Raw genomic sequence first — 13970 nt, 5'->3', positions numbered from 1 at the left:
ATCACGTGTTTGGAAGTCATTAGTACTTCTTCCTACCAACTATAGATGTTACTTCCCCAAAACAACAGATAACATTTTTGGTCCTTCTGCGTGTATGTGTGTATGTGTGTGTGTGTGTGTTTATATATATATATATATATATATATATATATATATATATATATATATATATATAAATTTCAACAGTGCTTCTCCGAAAAAAGGTCCATCTATAAATATAATTTTATTTACTTTATTTTAAAATTATCTGCCTCCCTGTTGGTATTATTTTTTGAAGGGGGTTAACCTGCTGAAGTTTTGCCAGAATGGTGACTGGCTGCGCTTGGGTTCTGTGAACTCAAAGACCTGTGACTGAGCGATGCCATCGGGGACCAGGTACTGGCCCTGGTTTAACGGGTCCTGCGGTGGTGGGTAGGAAGGAGGAACTGAGCGCGCAGAGTTGACACCTAAAGAAGATGGGAGATCAAAGGGAAATGACATAAATTAAGTAGCAAGGGGCTTTTCAAATCACCTAGTGCTTACTTTTAATCATTATCTATATTCAGAACAGAATTGGCTGAGGCACACCGCATATGATTCAGAATGCAAGGACGGATCTCTCTGCTGCTCCCAAATATCCGGTCAGTGTCTGAAATTTCAACATTACAGCTTCTCTGTTTGCCTTTGTTTGATGACTTGATCCCATTACCCTGGAAGTAGTATCATGTTAAGCCATCATATATCATATTAAGCCACTGGCACTTCGGTGGAAAGGAACCACTTCTTTTCCAAAAGCCAGTATTGTGTTATTTTGTTTTTGTTTTTATTGTTTTCCAGTTTTATTGAGATGTAACTGACATATAATATTGTGTAAGTTTAAACTGTGAATGTGATGATTCATTACACGCATATATTGTGAAATAATCACCACAATAAGGTTAGTTAGCACATCCATCACCTCACACTATTACCTTGTTTGTGATAAGAACATTTAAGAACTACTCTTTCAGCAACTCAAGTGTACAATATTGTTAACTATATTAACCATACTCTATATCTCCAGAACAACTTCATTATATAACTAGAAGTTTGTACCCTTCGACTAATGTCTCCCCACTTTCCCTAACCCCTGGCAACCAGCAATCTACTTTCTGTTTCTATAACTTTGCCTTCTTCAAATGGCGTATATGTGACATCATATCATATTTGTATTTTTCTGTCTGACTTATTTTGCACAGCATAACTCCCTAAAGACCATCCATATTTCCATAAATGTCAGGATTTCCTTCTTTTTATGGTTGAATAGTATTCCATGGTGTATGTGTGTGTGTGTGTGTGTGTGTGTGCATGTGTGTGTCTTTATCAGGCATATGGTTCATAAATAGCTTCTCCCATTGCCTAGGTAGCCTTTTCATTTTGTTCATGTTTGTCTTTTGCGGTGCAGAAGCTTTCCAGTTTGATGTAGTCCCATTTGCTTATTTTTGTTTCTCTGGCTTGTGCTTTAGGTGTCATAGTCAAAAACTCATTGCCAAGACCAATGTCAAGGAGTATTTTCCCTATGTTTTCTTCTAGGAGTTTTACAGAGGGAGGTCTTACACTTAAGTCTTTAAACCATTTTGAGTTAATTCTTGTGAGTCGTGTAATATAGGCGTCCAATATAGTCCTTTTCATGTAAATATCCAATTTTCCCAATACCATTAATAGAAGAGACTGTCTCTCTCCCACTGAATATTCTTGGCCTCCTGACAAATATTAGTTGACCACAAGTGTGGGTTTATAATTGGGCTCCCGATTCTGTTCCATTGATCGATATGTTGGTTTTTATGCTAGTACCATACTTTTTTTTATTACTATAGCTTTGTAATATACTTCGATATTGGGATGCATGATTGTCCCCAGCTTTGTTCTTCCTTCTCAGAATTGCTTTGGTAAATTGGGGTCTTTTTTGATTCCATATGAATTTTAGGAGTATTTTTTCTCCTTCTATGAAAAATGCCATGGAATTTGAGGTAGGGGTTACACTGAGTACACAGATGGCTTTGTGTAGTAAGGACAGTTTCACAATATTAATTGTTATGATCCATGAATATGGGATATCTTTCCATTTATTTGTGTCTTCTTCAATTTCTTTCATAAATGTCTAATAGATTTCAATGTACAGATATTTAACCTTCTTGGTTAAACCTATTCCTAAGTATTTTACTATTTTGTGCTATTACAAAGGGATTGTGTCTTTAATTTCTCTTTTGGATGTTTGTTGTTAGTGAAACGCAACTGATTTTTGCACTTTGATTTTGAATCCTGAAACATTACTGAATTCCTTTATTATCCTAATATTATTATTTCTTGGGAGAGTCTTTAGAGTTTTCTATATATGAAATCATATCTCCTGCAAACAGAGACAATTTGACTTCTCCCTTTCTGACTTTACTTGCTTTTTTTGCCTGACTGCTCTGGCTAGGACTTCCAGAGCTATGCTGAATAGGAGTGCTGAGGGTTGGCATCCTTGTCTTATTCCTGATCTTAGATGAAAAGCTTTTGAATTTCACCATTGAATATTATGTTATTCGTGGTGAGCTTATCATAAAAGGCATTGATTATGCTGAGGTATGTTTCTTGTATACCCAAATTATTGAGAGTTTACATCATGAAAGGTGTTGAATTCTGTAAAATACTTTTTATGCATCTATTGAGGTGATCATGTGATTTTTATCTTTCATTCTGTAAATGTGGTGTATCACATTTATTGATTTGCATATGTAGAACATGCATGCATCCTAGAGATGAATCCCACTTGATGATGATGGTGCATGATCCTTTTATGTGCTGTTGAATTTGGTTTGCTAGTATTTTGTTGAGAAGTTTTGCATCTATATTCATCAAGGATATCTGTAGTATCTTTATCCAGCTTTCATATCAGGGTAATGCTGGCCTCATAAAATGATTTTGAGAGTGTTCCTTTCAAGTTTTTGGATTAGTTTGAGACGGACTGGTGTTAATTCTTTTTTAAATGCTTCATGGAATTCACCAGTGAAACTGTCTGTTCCTGGACTTTTCTTTGTTGGGAGGTTTGACTACTGATTAAAATTTCTCACTTATTTGCTCAGATTTTGTACTTTTACCCAATTTAATTGAGACATAATAGACATATTATGTTGTATAAGATCGTGTACAACATAATGATTTGATATATGTATATACTGCAAAAAGATAAGCACATTAAGGCTACTTAACATCCATCACTTCACATAGTTACACATTTGTTCTTTTGATGAGAACTTTTAAGATCTACTCTCTTAGCAACTTTCAAATATACAATACAGTTTTGCTAACTTTAGGCTTCATGCTGTACATTACTTCCTGACCTCATTTACTTCATAACTGAAAGTTTGTACCTTTTGACCATATTCACCTATTTCCCCCTACCCAACACCCCTCGCATGTGGTAAATACCAATTTCTTCTCTGTTTCTGTGAGTTCAGTTTTATAAGATTCCCCATATAAGTGAGATCACACAGTATTTGTCTTTCATGTCGGAATTATTTCATTTAGCATAATGCCTTCCAGGTTAGTCCATGATGTGGAAAAAAGATTTTCTTCTTTTTATGGCTGGATAATATACTATTGTGTGTGTGTGTGTGTGTGTGTGTGTGTGTGTTTATACACATTTATTTTATCCATTCATCTGTGAAAGGACACGTAGGTTGTTTCTATGTCTTGGCTATTATGAATAATGTAATAAATATGGGGTACAGATATATCTCTTCAAGATAGTTATTACATTTCTTTAGGTATATACCCAGAACTAGAATTGAACTATATGGTAGTTCTATTTTTAACTTTTTGAGGAACCTCCATACTGTTTTCCATAGCAGCTGTACCAACTTACATTCCCACCAACAGTACACAAGGTTCTCTTTAAATCTTTTCCAGCACTTGTCTTTTGATAACAGTTATTTTGAAAGGTGTGAGGTAATATCTCGTTGTGGTTTTGACTTGTATTTCCTGATGATTAATGATGCTGAGGAACTTTTCGTGTACTTGTTGGCTGTTGGAATATTTTCTTTGGAAAATGTCTATTTAGGTCTTTTGCTCATTTTTTAATTAAATTTTATTGGAGTATAGTTGATTTATAATGTTGTGTCAGTTTCTGCTGTATAGCAGAGTGAATCAGTTAAACATATACATATATCCACTCTTTTTAAGATTCTTTTCCCATAAAGGTCATTACAGAATATTGAGGAGAGTTCCCTGCGCTATACAGTAGGTTCTTATTAGTTATTTACTTTATATATAGTAGTGTATATATGTCAATCTCAATCTCCCAATTTATCCCTCCCCGCCTTTGGCCTTTGGTAACCATAAGTTTTTCTACATCTGTGACTCTATTTCTGTTTTGTAAATAAGTTCATTTGCACCATTTTTTAGATTCCACATATAAGCAGTATCATATGATATATGACTTTGTTTGACGTACTTCACTCAGTATGACAATCTCTAGGTCCATCCATGTCACTGCAAATGGCATTATTTCATTCTTTTCTATGGCTGAGTAATAATAACCCCCTGTACATATGTACCACATCTTCTTTATCCATTCATCCATCGATGGGCATTTAGGTTGCTTCCATGTCCTGTCTATTGTAAACAGGGTTGCAATGAATATGGGGTGTGTGTATCTTTCCAAATTATGGTTTTCTCTGGATATATGCCCAGGAGTGGGGTTGCTGGATCATATGGTAGCTCTATTTTTAGTTTTATAAAGAACCTCCATACTGTTCTCCATAATGGTTGCACCAGTTTACATTCTCACCAACAGTGTTGGAGGGTTGCCTTTTCTCCACACTCTCTTCAGCATTTGTTTGCAGACTTTTTGATGATGGCCATTCTGACAGGTCTTAGCTGATACCTCATTGTAGTTTTGATTTGCATTTCTCTAATAATTAGCAATGGTGAGCATATTTTCATGTGATTTTTGGCCATCTGTATATCTTCTTTGGAAAAATGTCTATTAGATCTTCTGCCGACTTTTTGATTTTTTTTTTTTTTTTGCTTTTTTGTTTGTTTTTTGATATTGAGCTGCACGAGCTGTTTGTATATTTGGAGATTAATCCTCTGTCAATTGCTTCATTTGCAAATATTTTCTCCCATTCTGGGTTGTCTTTTCATTTATTTTTATGGTTTCCCTTGCTGTGCAAAAGCTTTTGTTTAATTAGGTCCCATTTGTTTATTTTTGTTCTTATTTTCATTATTCTAGGTGTTGGATCCAAAAAAAGATAGTGCTGCAATTTATGTCAAAGAATGTTCTGCCTATGTTTTCCTCTAAGAGTGTTATAGTATCCGGTCTTACATTTAGGTCATTAATCCATTTTGAGTTTATTTTTGTGTACGATGTTAGAGAATTCTCTAGTTTCATTCTTTTACATGTAGCTGTCCAGTTTTCTCAGCATCATTTATTGAAGAGACTGTCTTTTCTCCATTGTACATTCTTGCCTCCTCTGCCATAGATTAATTCACCATAGGTGCGTGGGTTTATTTCTGGGCTTTCTATACTGTTCCATTTCCCTGTGCTATATGCATTTCTCTGTGCCACTTACTGCAAGGACATAACCTTTGACAACTAACTGTAGCTTTGTAGTACAGTCTGAAGTCAGGGAGCCTGATTCCGTCAACTCCGTTTTTCTTTCTCAGGATTACTTTGGCTATACGGAGTCTTTTGTGTTTCCATATAAATTAAAAAAAATGTTCTATTTCTGTGAAAAATGCCATTGGTAATTTAATAGGGATTGCATTGAATCCATAGAATGCCTTGGGTAGTATAGTCATTTTGACAATATTGATTCTTCCAAGCCAAGAACATGGTATATCTTTCCATCTGTGTCACCTTCAAATTCTTTCATCAGTGCCTTATAATTTTCAGAATACATGTCTTTTGTCTCCTTAGGTAAGTTTATTACTAGGTATGTTATTCTTTTTTGATGCAATGGTAAATTGGATTGTTTCCTTAGTTTCTCTTTCTGATTTTTGTTGTTAGTGTATAGAAATATAAGTGATTTCTGAGCATTACTTTTGTATCCTGCAACTTTACCAAATTCATCGATAAGCTCTAGTAGTTTCCTGGTAGCATCTTTAGGATCATCAATGTATAGTATCATGTCATCGGCAAACAGTGGCAGTTATGCTTCTTTTCCAATTTGGATCCTGTTCATTTCTTTTTCTTCTCTGGTTGCTGTGGCTAGGACTCCCAGAATTTGAAAAAAAGTGGCAAGAGTGGACATCCTTGGCTTATCGCTAATCTTAGAGGAAATGCTTTCAGCTTTTCACCATTGAGTATGATGTTAGCTGTGGGTTTGTTGTATATGACCTTTACTATGTTGAGGTAGGTTTGATCTATGCCCACTTTCTGGACAGTTTTCTGTCATAAATGGGTGTTAGATTGCGTAAAAGGCTTTTTCTGTATCTATTGAGATAATCATATGTTTTTTATACTTAAGTTTCTTAATGTGGTGTATCACTGTGATTAATTTGGTAATAATGAAAAATCCTTGCATCACTGGGATAAATCCCACTTGATCATTGTATTTGATCCTTTTAATGTATTGTTGGATTTGGTTTGCTAGTCATATTTTGAGGATTTTTGTATCTATGTTCATCAGTGATATTGGCTTGTAATTTTCTTTTTTTTTTTTTTTTTGTGGTATCTGTGTCTGGTTTTGGTATCACAGTGATACCATTCTATTGTGGCCTCATAGAGTGAGTTTGGGAGTTTTCTTTCAGCGATTTTTGGGAAAAGTTTCAGAATGATATGTGTTAACTTTTCTCTAAATGTTTGAAAGAATTCACCTGTGAAGCCATCTGATCCTAAACTTTTGTTTGTGGGATTCTTTTTTTTTTTTAATAACAGTTTTAATTTCATTAGTTGTGATTGTTCTATTCATATTTTCTATTTCTTCCTGGTTCAGGCTTGAGAGATTTTAGCTTTCTAAGAATTTGTCCATTTCTTCTAGGTTGTCCATTTTATTGGCATATAGTTGCTTGTAGTAGTCTCTCATGATCTTTTGTATTTCTGTGGTGTCCATTTGTAATTTCTTCTTTCTCATTTCTAATTTTAGTGATTTGAGCCCTCTTTTTCTTGATAAGTCTGGCTAAAGATTTTTTTTTTTTAGCCAGAATCTCTTTTTTTTTAAGAACTTTTATTGAGATACAGTTAACAGACAATAAACTGCATATATTTAGAGTGTACAATTTGGTATCCCAATCTCCCAATTCATTCCCCCCAACCCTCCCCGCTTTCCCCACTTGGTGTCCATATGTTTGTTCTCTACATCTGTGTCTCTATTTCTGCCTTGCAAACCAGTTGATTTGTACCATTTTTCTATAGTCCGCATATATGTGTTAATATACGATATTTGTTTTTCTCTTTCTGACTCACTTCACTCTGTATGACAGCCTCTAGGTCCATCCATGTCTCTATAAATGTCCCAGTTTCATTGCTTTTTGCAGCTGAGTAATATTCCATTGTATATATGTACCACATCTTTTTTATCCATTCATCTGTTGATGGACATCTAGGTTGCTTCCATGTCCTGGCTATTGTAAATAGTGCTGCAGTGAACATTGGAGTGCATGTGTCTTTTTGAATTATGGTTTCCTCTGGGTATATGCCCAGTAGTAGGATTGCTGGGTCATATGGTAACTCTATTTTTAGTTTTGTAAGGAACCTCCATACTGTTTTCCATAGTGGCTGTATCAATTTACATTCCCACCAACCGTGTAAGAGCGTTCCCTTTTCTCCACACCCTCTCCAGCATTTACTGTTTGTAGATTTTCTGATGATGCCCATTCTAACCGGTGTGAGGTGATACCTCATTGTAGTTTTGATTTGCATTTCTCTAATAATTAGTGATGTTGAACAAGGTCTGGCTAAAGATTTATCAATTTTGTTTATCTTTTCAAAAACCAGCTTTTATTTTTATTGATCTTTTCTATTGTTTTCTTCATCTCTTTCATTTATTTCTGCTCTGATATTTATGATTTCTTCCCTTCTATTACCTGTGTTTTGCTTGTTCCTATTTCTCTAGTTGCTTTAGGTGTAAGTTTTGGTTGTTTATTTGTGATTGTTCTTGTTTCCTGATGTAAGATTGTATTGCTACAAACTTCACTCTTAGAAGTGCTTTTGCTGTGTCCCATAAGTTTTGGATCATAGCGTTTTCATTTTCACCTGTCCAGGTATTTTTTAACTTCCTCTTTGATTTCTTCAGTGATCCATTGGTTGTTTAGTAACATTGTAGAGCTTCCCTGTGTTTGTGTTTTTTCCAGTTCTTTCCATGTAGTTGATTTCTAATCTTATAGCATTGTAGTTGGATTGCTGGCTTGATATAATTTCCATTTTCTTAAATACAATGAGGCTTGCTTTATAGCACAGCATGTTATCTATCCTGAAGATTGTTCTCTGTGCACTTGAGAAGAATGTATATTCTTCTGCTTTTGAATGGAAAGTACTATAAATATCAATTAAGTACATGTTGTCTAATGTGTTATTTAAGCCTGTGTTTCCTTATTGATTTTCTGTCTGGATGATCTGTCCATTGATGAAAATGCGGTATTAAAGTGCCCCAATATTACTGTGTTACTGTCAGTTTCTCATTCTACGGCTGTTAGAATCTGCCTTACATATTAAGGTGCTCCTATGTTGGGTGCATATATACAATTGTTATATTTTCTTTTTGGATTTATCCCTTGCTCATTACATAGTTTCCTTTTTTGTCTCTTGTAACAGTCTTTATTTTAAACTCTATTTTATCTGGTATGAGTATTGCTACTCCAGCTTTCTTTTGATTTCCACTTGCATGGAATACCTTTTTCCACCCCCTCATTTTCAGTCTGTATGTGTCTCTAGGTTTGAAGTGGGTCTCTTGTAGACAGCACATACACGGGTCCTGTGTTTTGTTTTGTTTTTCCCATCTTTACTGGAGTATAATAGCTTCACACTGTGGTGCCAGTTTCCGTTGTACAACAAAGCAAATCAGCTGTATTTATACATATATCCCTATATCCCCCCCTCTTGAGCTTCCCTCCCCACCCTCCCTATCCCACCCCTCTGGGTTGTTAGCAATCATTGAGTTGATCTCCCTGTGTTAGGTAGTTGCTTCCCACTAGCTATTCAATTCAGCCAGTCTGTGTCTTTTTGTTTGAGCATTTAATCCATTTACATTTAAGGTAATCACCAATACATATGTACTTATTGCCATTTTGTTAATTGTTTTGGATTAGTTTCCATAGTTTTCTTTTTCTTCCCTTCCTCTTTTGTTCTCTTCTCTTTGATTTGATGACTATCTTTCGTGTTGTGTTTGGATTGCTTTTTCTTTTTTGTGTGTGTTTGTATCTATTATAGATTTTTGGTTTATACTTACCATGAGGTTTTGATATAGCAGTCTACAAATTTATAAGATTGTTTAAAGTTGCTGGTCTCTTAATTTCAAATGCATTTCCAATATCCTGCATTTGTATGCTCCTCTTCTCGCTATTGCTGGTTTTGTTATCATATTTTGTGTGAATTCTTGCCTACCTTTACTGTATGTTTGCCTTTACTATTGAGCTTTCCTATTCATAATTTTCTTGTTTCTAGTTGTGGCCTTTCCCATCTAGAAAATTCCCTTAGCATATGTTGCATAGCTGGTTTGGTGGTGCTGAATTCTCTTAGCTTTAGTTTGTCTGTAATGTATTTGCTTTCTCCATGGAATCTGAATGAGAGCCTTGCTGGGTTGTAGTTTTTTCCCTTTCATCACTTTAAATATATCATGCCACTCCCTTCTGGAATGCAGAGCTACTGCTGAACAATCAGCTGAAAATCTTGTGGAAATTCCCCTGTATGTTTTTTGTTGCTTTTCCCTTGTTGCTTTTAATGTTTTCTCTGTCTTTAATTTTTCTCAATTTGATTAATATGTGTCTCGGTGTGTTCCTCCTTGGATTTATCCTGTATGGGACTCTCTGCAGAGGTCTTGAGTGAGTATTTCCTTTCCCACATTAGGGAAATTTTCAGCTATTATCTCTTTAAATATTTTCTCAGGCCCCTTCTCTTTCTCTTTTCCTCCTGGGACCCTTATAATGTGAATGTTAATGAGTTTAACATTGTCCCAGAAGTCCTTGAGATTGTCCTCATTTCTTTTCATTCGTTTTTCTTTATTCTGTTCTGCAGCAGTGATTTCCACCAATCTGTCTTCCAGCTCTTTTATTCATTCTTCTGCCTCATTTATTCTATTGATTCCTTCTAGTGTATTCTTCATTGCAGTTATTGTATTGTTTATCTTTGTTTGTTCTTTAAAGCTTCTAGTTCTTTATTAAACATTTCCCGTATCCTATTGGTCTGTGCTCCATTCTTTTTCTGACATCTTGAATCATCTTTACTGTCATTACTCTGGATTCATTTTAGGTAGATTGCCTATCTTCACCTCACTCAGTTGTTCTTCTGGGGTCTCATCTGGTTCTTTCATCTGGAACGTATTTCTCTGCCATTGTATTTTGTCTACCTTTCTGTCTTTGCAATCTCCCTTCCTCGGGCTGCAGGATTGTAATTTTTCTTGCTTCTGGCATCTGCACCTTGTTGGCTGAGGTGGGTCCAGGGGCTTGTGCAGGCTTCCTTGTGGGAGGGCTTGGCGCCTGACCACTGGTAGATGGAGCTAGATCTTGTTCCTTTGGGGGCAAGGCCATGACAAGGGGATGTTTATAGGTGGTTGTTGACTCAGGATGACTTTAGGCAGCTTGTCTGCTGATGGGTTGGGATGTGTTCCCACCCTATTGGTTGTTTGGTCTGAGGCATCCCAGCACTGGATCCTACAGGCTGCTGGGTGGGTCCAGGTCTTGGTGCCAATATGATGACCTCTGTGAGAGCTCACACCAATCAATATTCCTTACAGCCCCCACCTCCAGTCTCCTTGTTCCCACAGTGACCCATAGCTGACCCCTGCCTCCATAGGATACTCTCCAAAACCCACAGGTAGGTCTGGCCCAAGTTCCTATGGAGTCACTGCTTTGTCCTGGGTCCCAGTGCACATGAAAACTTGTGTGCTCCCTCCACTGGCCTTCAAAGCCAAATGCTCTGTGGGCTCCTCCTCCCATTGCCACACCCCCAGGCTGGGGAGCCTGACATGGGACTCAGAACTGTCACCTGTGTGGGAGAACCTCTGAGATAAAATAATTTTCCAGTTTGTCGGTTGCCCACCTTGTTGCAAAAGCAACCCTCCTACCTTCTCGTTGTGGCTTCTTCTTTGTCTTTGGGTGTAGAGTACTTTTTTTCGTAAGTTGGAGTCTTTTTTGTTGATGGTTGTTCAGCAGTTAGTTTTGATTTTGTTATTTTCATAAGAGGAGGTAAGCTCAAGTCCTTCTACTCTGCCATCTTGTCTCCCACCCCTATCATACTTTCTTCTTTGTGATTTCACATTACTAATTAGCATCTTTTCATTTCAATAAGTCCTTTCAGCATTTATTGTAAGACAAGTCTAGTCTAGTGCTGATTAGCTTTCAGCTTTTTGTTTGTTTGTTTGTTTTTTTTTGATCTGGGAAAGTCTTTTTCTCCACTTTATTTCTGAAGACTTTTCTGGGTACAGCATTCTTGGGTGGGTGTTATTTTCTTTCAGTACTTTGAATATATCATTCCACTCTCTTCTTGCCTGCTAGGTTTCTGTTGAGAAATCTGCTAATAGCCTTATGCAGGTTCCCATGCATATGAGATTATTTTTTCTTTTGCTGCTGTTTTTAACCTTCTTTTTGTCTTTGATTTTAGACAGCTTTATTATAATGTGTCTTAGAGAAGACCATTTTGGGTTGAATTGTTTGGAGACCAGTGAGCCATATGACCTTGGATATCCAAATATCTATCCAAAAATTGAAAGTTCTAGCTATTATTTATTTAAATAATATTTCTTTCCCTTTCTCCATCTCTTCTCCTTCTGGTACTCCAATATTTTGCAGACTGTTAATCTTAATTTTATCCTATAAGTCACATGGGCATACTTCACTCTTTTTTGTTCTTTTTTTTTTTTTTCCTACTCTGACTAGCCAATTTCAAATGACCTTTCTTTGATTTCACAGATACTTTCTTCTGGCTGATCAAGTCTGCTATTGATGCTCTTTATTGCATTTTTCATTTCATACATTGTAGTCTTCAGTTCTATAATTTGGTTCTTTTCATAATTTCTACTCTGTTAAATTTCTTATTGTTTATGATGTTTTCCTGATTTTGTTGAATTGTTTCTCTTGTAGCTCATTGAGCTTCCTTAAAACAACTATTGGGTTGGCCAATACGTTTGTTGGGTTTTTCTGTAACATCTTCTGGCAAAATCTGAATGAACGTTTTGGCCAATCCGATATTTCGAATTGTTTGTCAGACAAATCACAGATCTCCCTATCTTTGTGTGTCAGTTTCTGGAAACTATTGCATTCCATTGATGATGTCTTGTTTCCTTGATTTTTCACATTCCTTCTAGTCTTGTGTTGCTGTCTTTGCATTTAAAGGGGCAGTCACCTCCTTCAGTTCTTATTGACTGGCTTCTTCTATATGTCCAATCATAGATTATTTGGTCTAGAACTTCTCCACCGGACTCCCTGACTTTCATAAAAACACTCTCATCTGTTGGTGATTGCCAAAATCTGTGTTCTTTAGGGAGACACAGTAGAAAACTATTCCGCCATTTTGATGATGTTGTCAGTTTTCAAAGGTGCAAAGTTTCAAAAAATATGAGGGTACCAGAGGCCAACGAATTATAGGTAGATATTAAGGAGGAAGTTTGGGGAGTGCTCATTTTATTTTTTAATTAATCTTTTTATCTTGAGATCATTGTAGATTCATATGCAGTTGTAAGAGAAAATACAGAGATATGCCTTGTGCCCTTTACTCAATTTCTCCAGTGATAGCATTTTGCAAAACTATATTACAATATTACAGCTAGGATATTAACATTGTTACAGGATACAGTCAAGAGACAGGACATTTCTATCATTACAAGGATTACTCTTGTTACTCTTTTATAACCACACTCACTTCTTTCCTTTCCCTGCCACCTCCTTAACCCCTGACAACCACTAATATGTTCCCTATTTCCAACTTATATCATCTGAAGAATGTTATATAACTGGAGTCATACCATATGTAACCTTTGGGTATTGACTTTTCGCAATCAGCATGATTCCTTAGAAATTCACCAGTGGGGGTGGGGGGAAGGAATTCACCCAGGTTGTTGCATGTACCAATAGTTGGCTCCTTTTTATTGATGTGTAATATTCCATGGTATAGATGTACTAGAATCTGCTTAATTATTGACTGAAAGGCATTTAAGTTGTTTCCAGTTTTGGCTATTACGAAAAAGCTGCTATGAGCATTTGCTTAGAAGTATTTAAGTAAAAATAAGTTTTCATTTCTCTGGGATAAATGCCCAGATGTGTAATTGCTGGGTCATCTGGTAATTGTATGTTTTATGTCTTAAGAAACTGCCAAACTATTATATAAAACAGTGGCTTTACCGTTTTACATTCTCACCAGCAAAGTATGAATGATTCTGTTTCCATGCACCCTTGCCAATATTTGGTGTTTTCACTATATTTTTCTATTTTAGCCTTTGTAATAGATATGTAGTGATATCTCATTGTGGTTTTAATTTGCATATCCAATGATTAATGATGTTGAACATCTTTTCATGTGATTAACTGATATCCATATATCCTCTCCAGTGAATTATCTGTCTTTTGCCCATTTTCTAATTGGAGTGTGTAGTTTTGTTTTTTTGTTTGTTTCGTTTTAACTGTTGAGTTTTGAGAGTTCTTTATATATTCTAGATAAAAATGTTTTCTCAGATACATGTCAAATATTCTCCCTAGCCTGTAGCTTGTCTTTTCATCTTCTTTGCATGGTCTTCCACAGGGCAAATTTTTCTATTTTGATGAGGTCCATTTTATCAAATTTTTATTTTATAGTTCAAGCTTTTGGTGTCAGTTCT

At 35.9% G+C, this 13970-nt stretch overlaps 1 protein-coding gene across 1 annotated transcript in view; it reads right to left on the bottom strand.

Moving 5' to 3' along the window:
* Window positions 1-204: 204 nt before the first annotated feature.
* ARHGEF9 (Cdc42 guanine nucleotide exchange factor 9) overlaps window positions 205-13970 on the bottom strand; it is a 183878-nt gene continuing 170112 nt past the window's right edge. Inside the window, exon 10 of the mRNA XM_057718669.1 lies at window positions 205-446. Within this exon, the coding sequence (XP_057574652.1) occupies window positions 265-446 (182 nt within the window). The 3' untranslated portion in view covers window positions 205-264. The remainder of the gene's footprint in view (window positions 447-13970) is intronic.

This window comes from Hippopotamus amphibius, chromosome X (assembly GCF_030028045.1).
Source record: "Hippopotamus amphibius kiboko isolate mHipAmp2 chromosome X, mHipAmp2.hap2, whole genome shotgun sequence".
Lineage (NCBI taxonomy): Eukaryota > Metazoa > Chordata > Mammalia > Artiodactyla > Hippopotamidae > Hippopotamus > Hippopotamus amphibius.
Note: the sequence above shows the minus strand (reverse complement) of the source record. Positions and strands in the feature narration are given on the sequence as shown.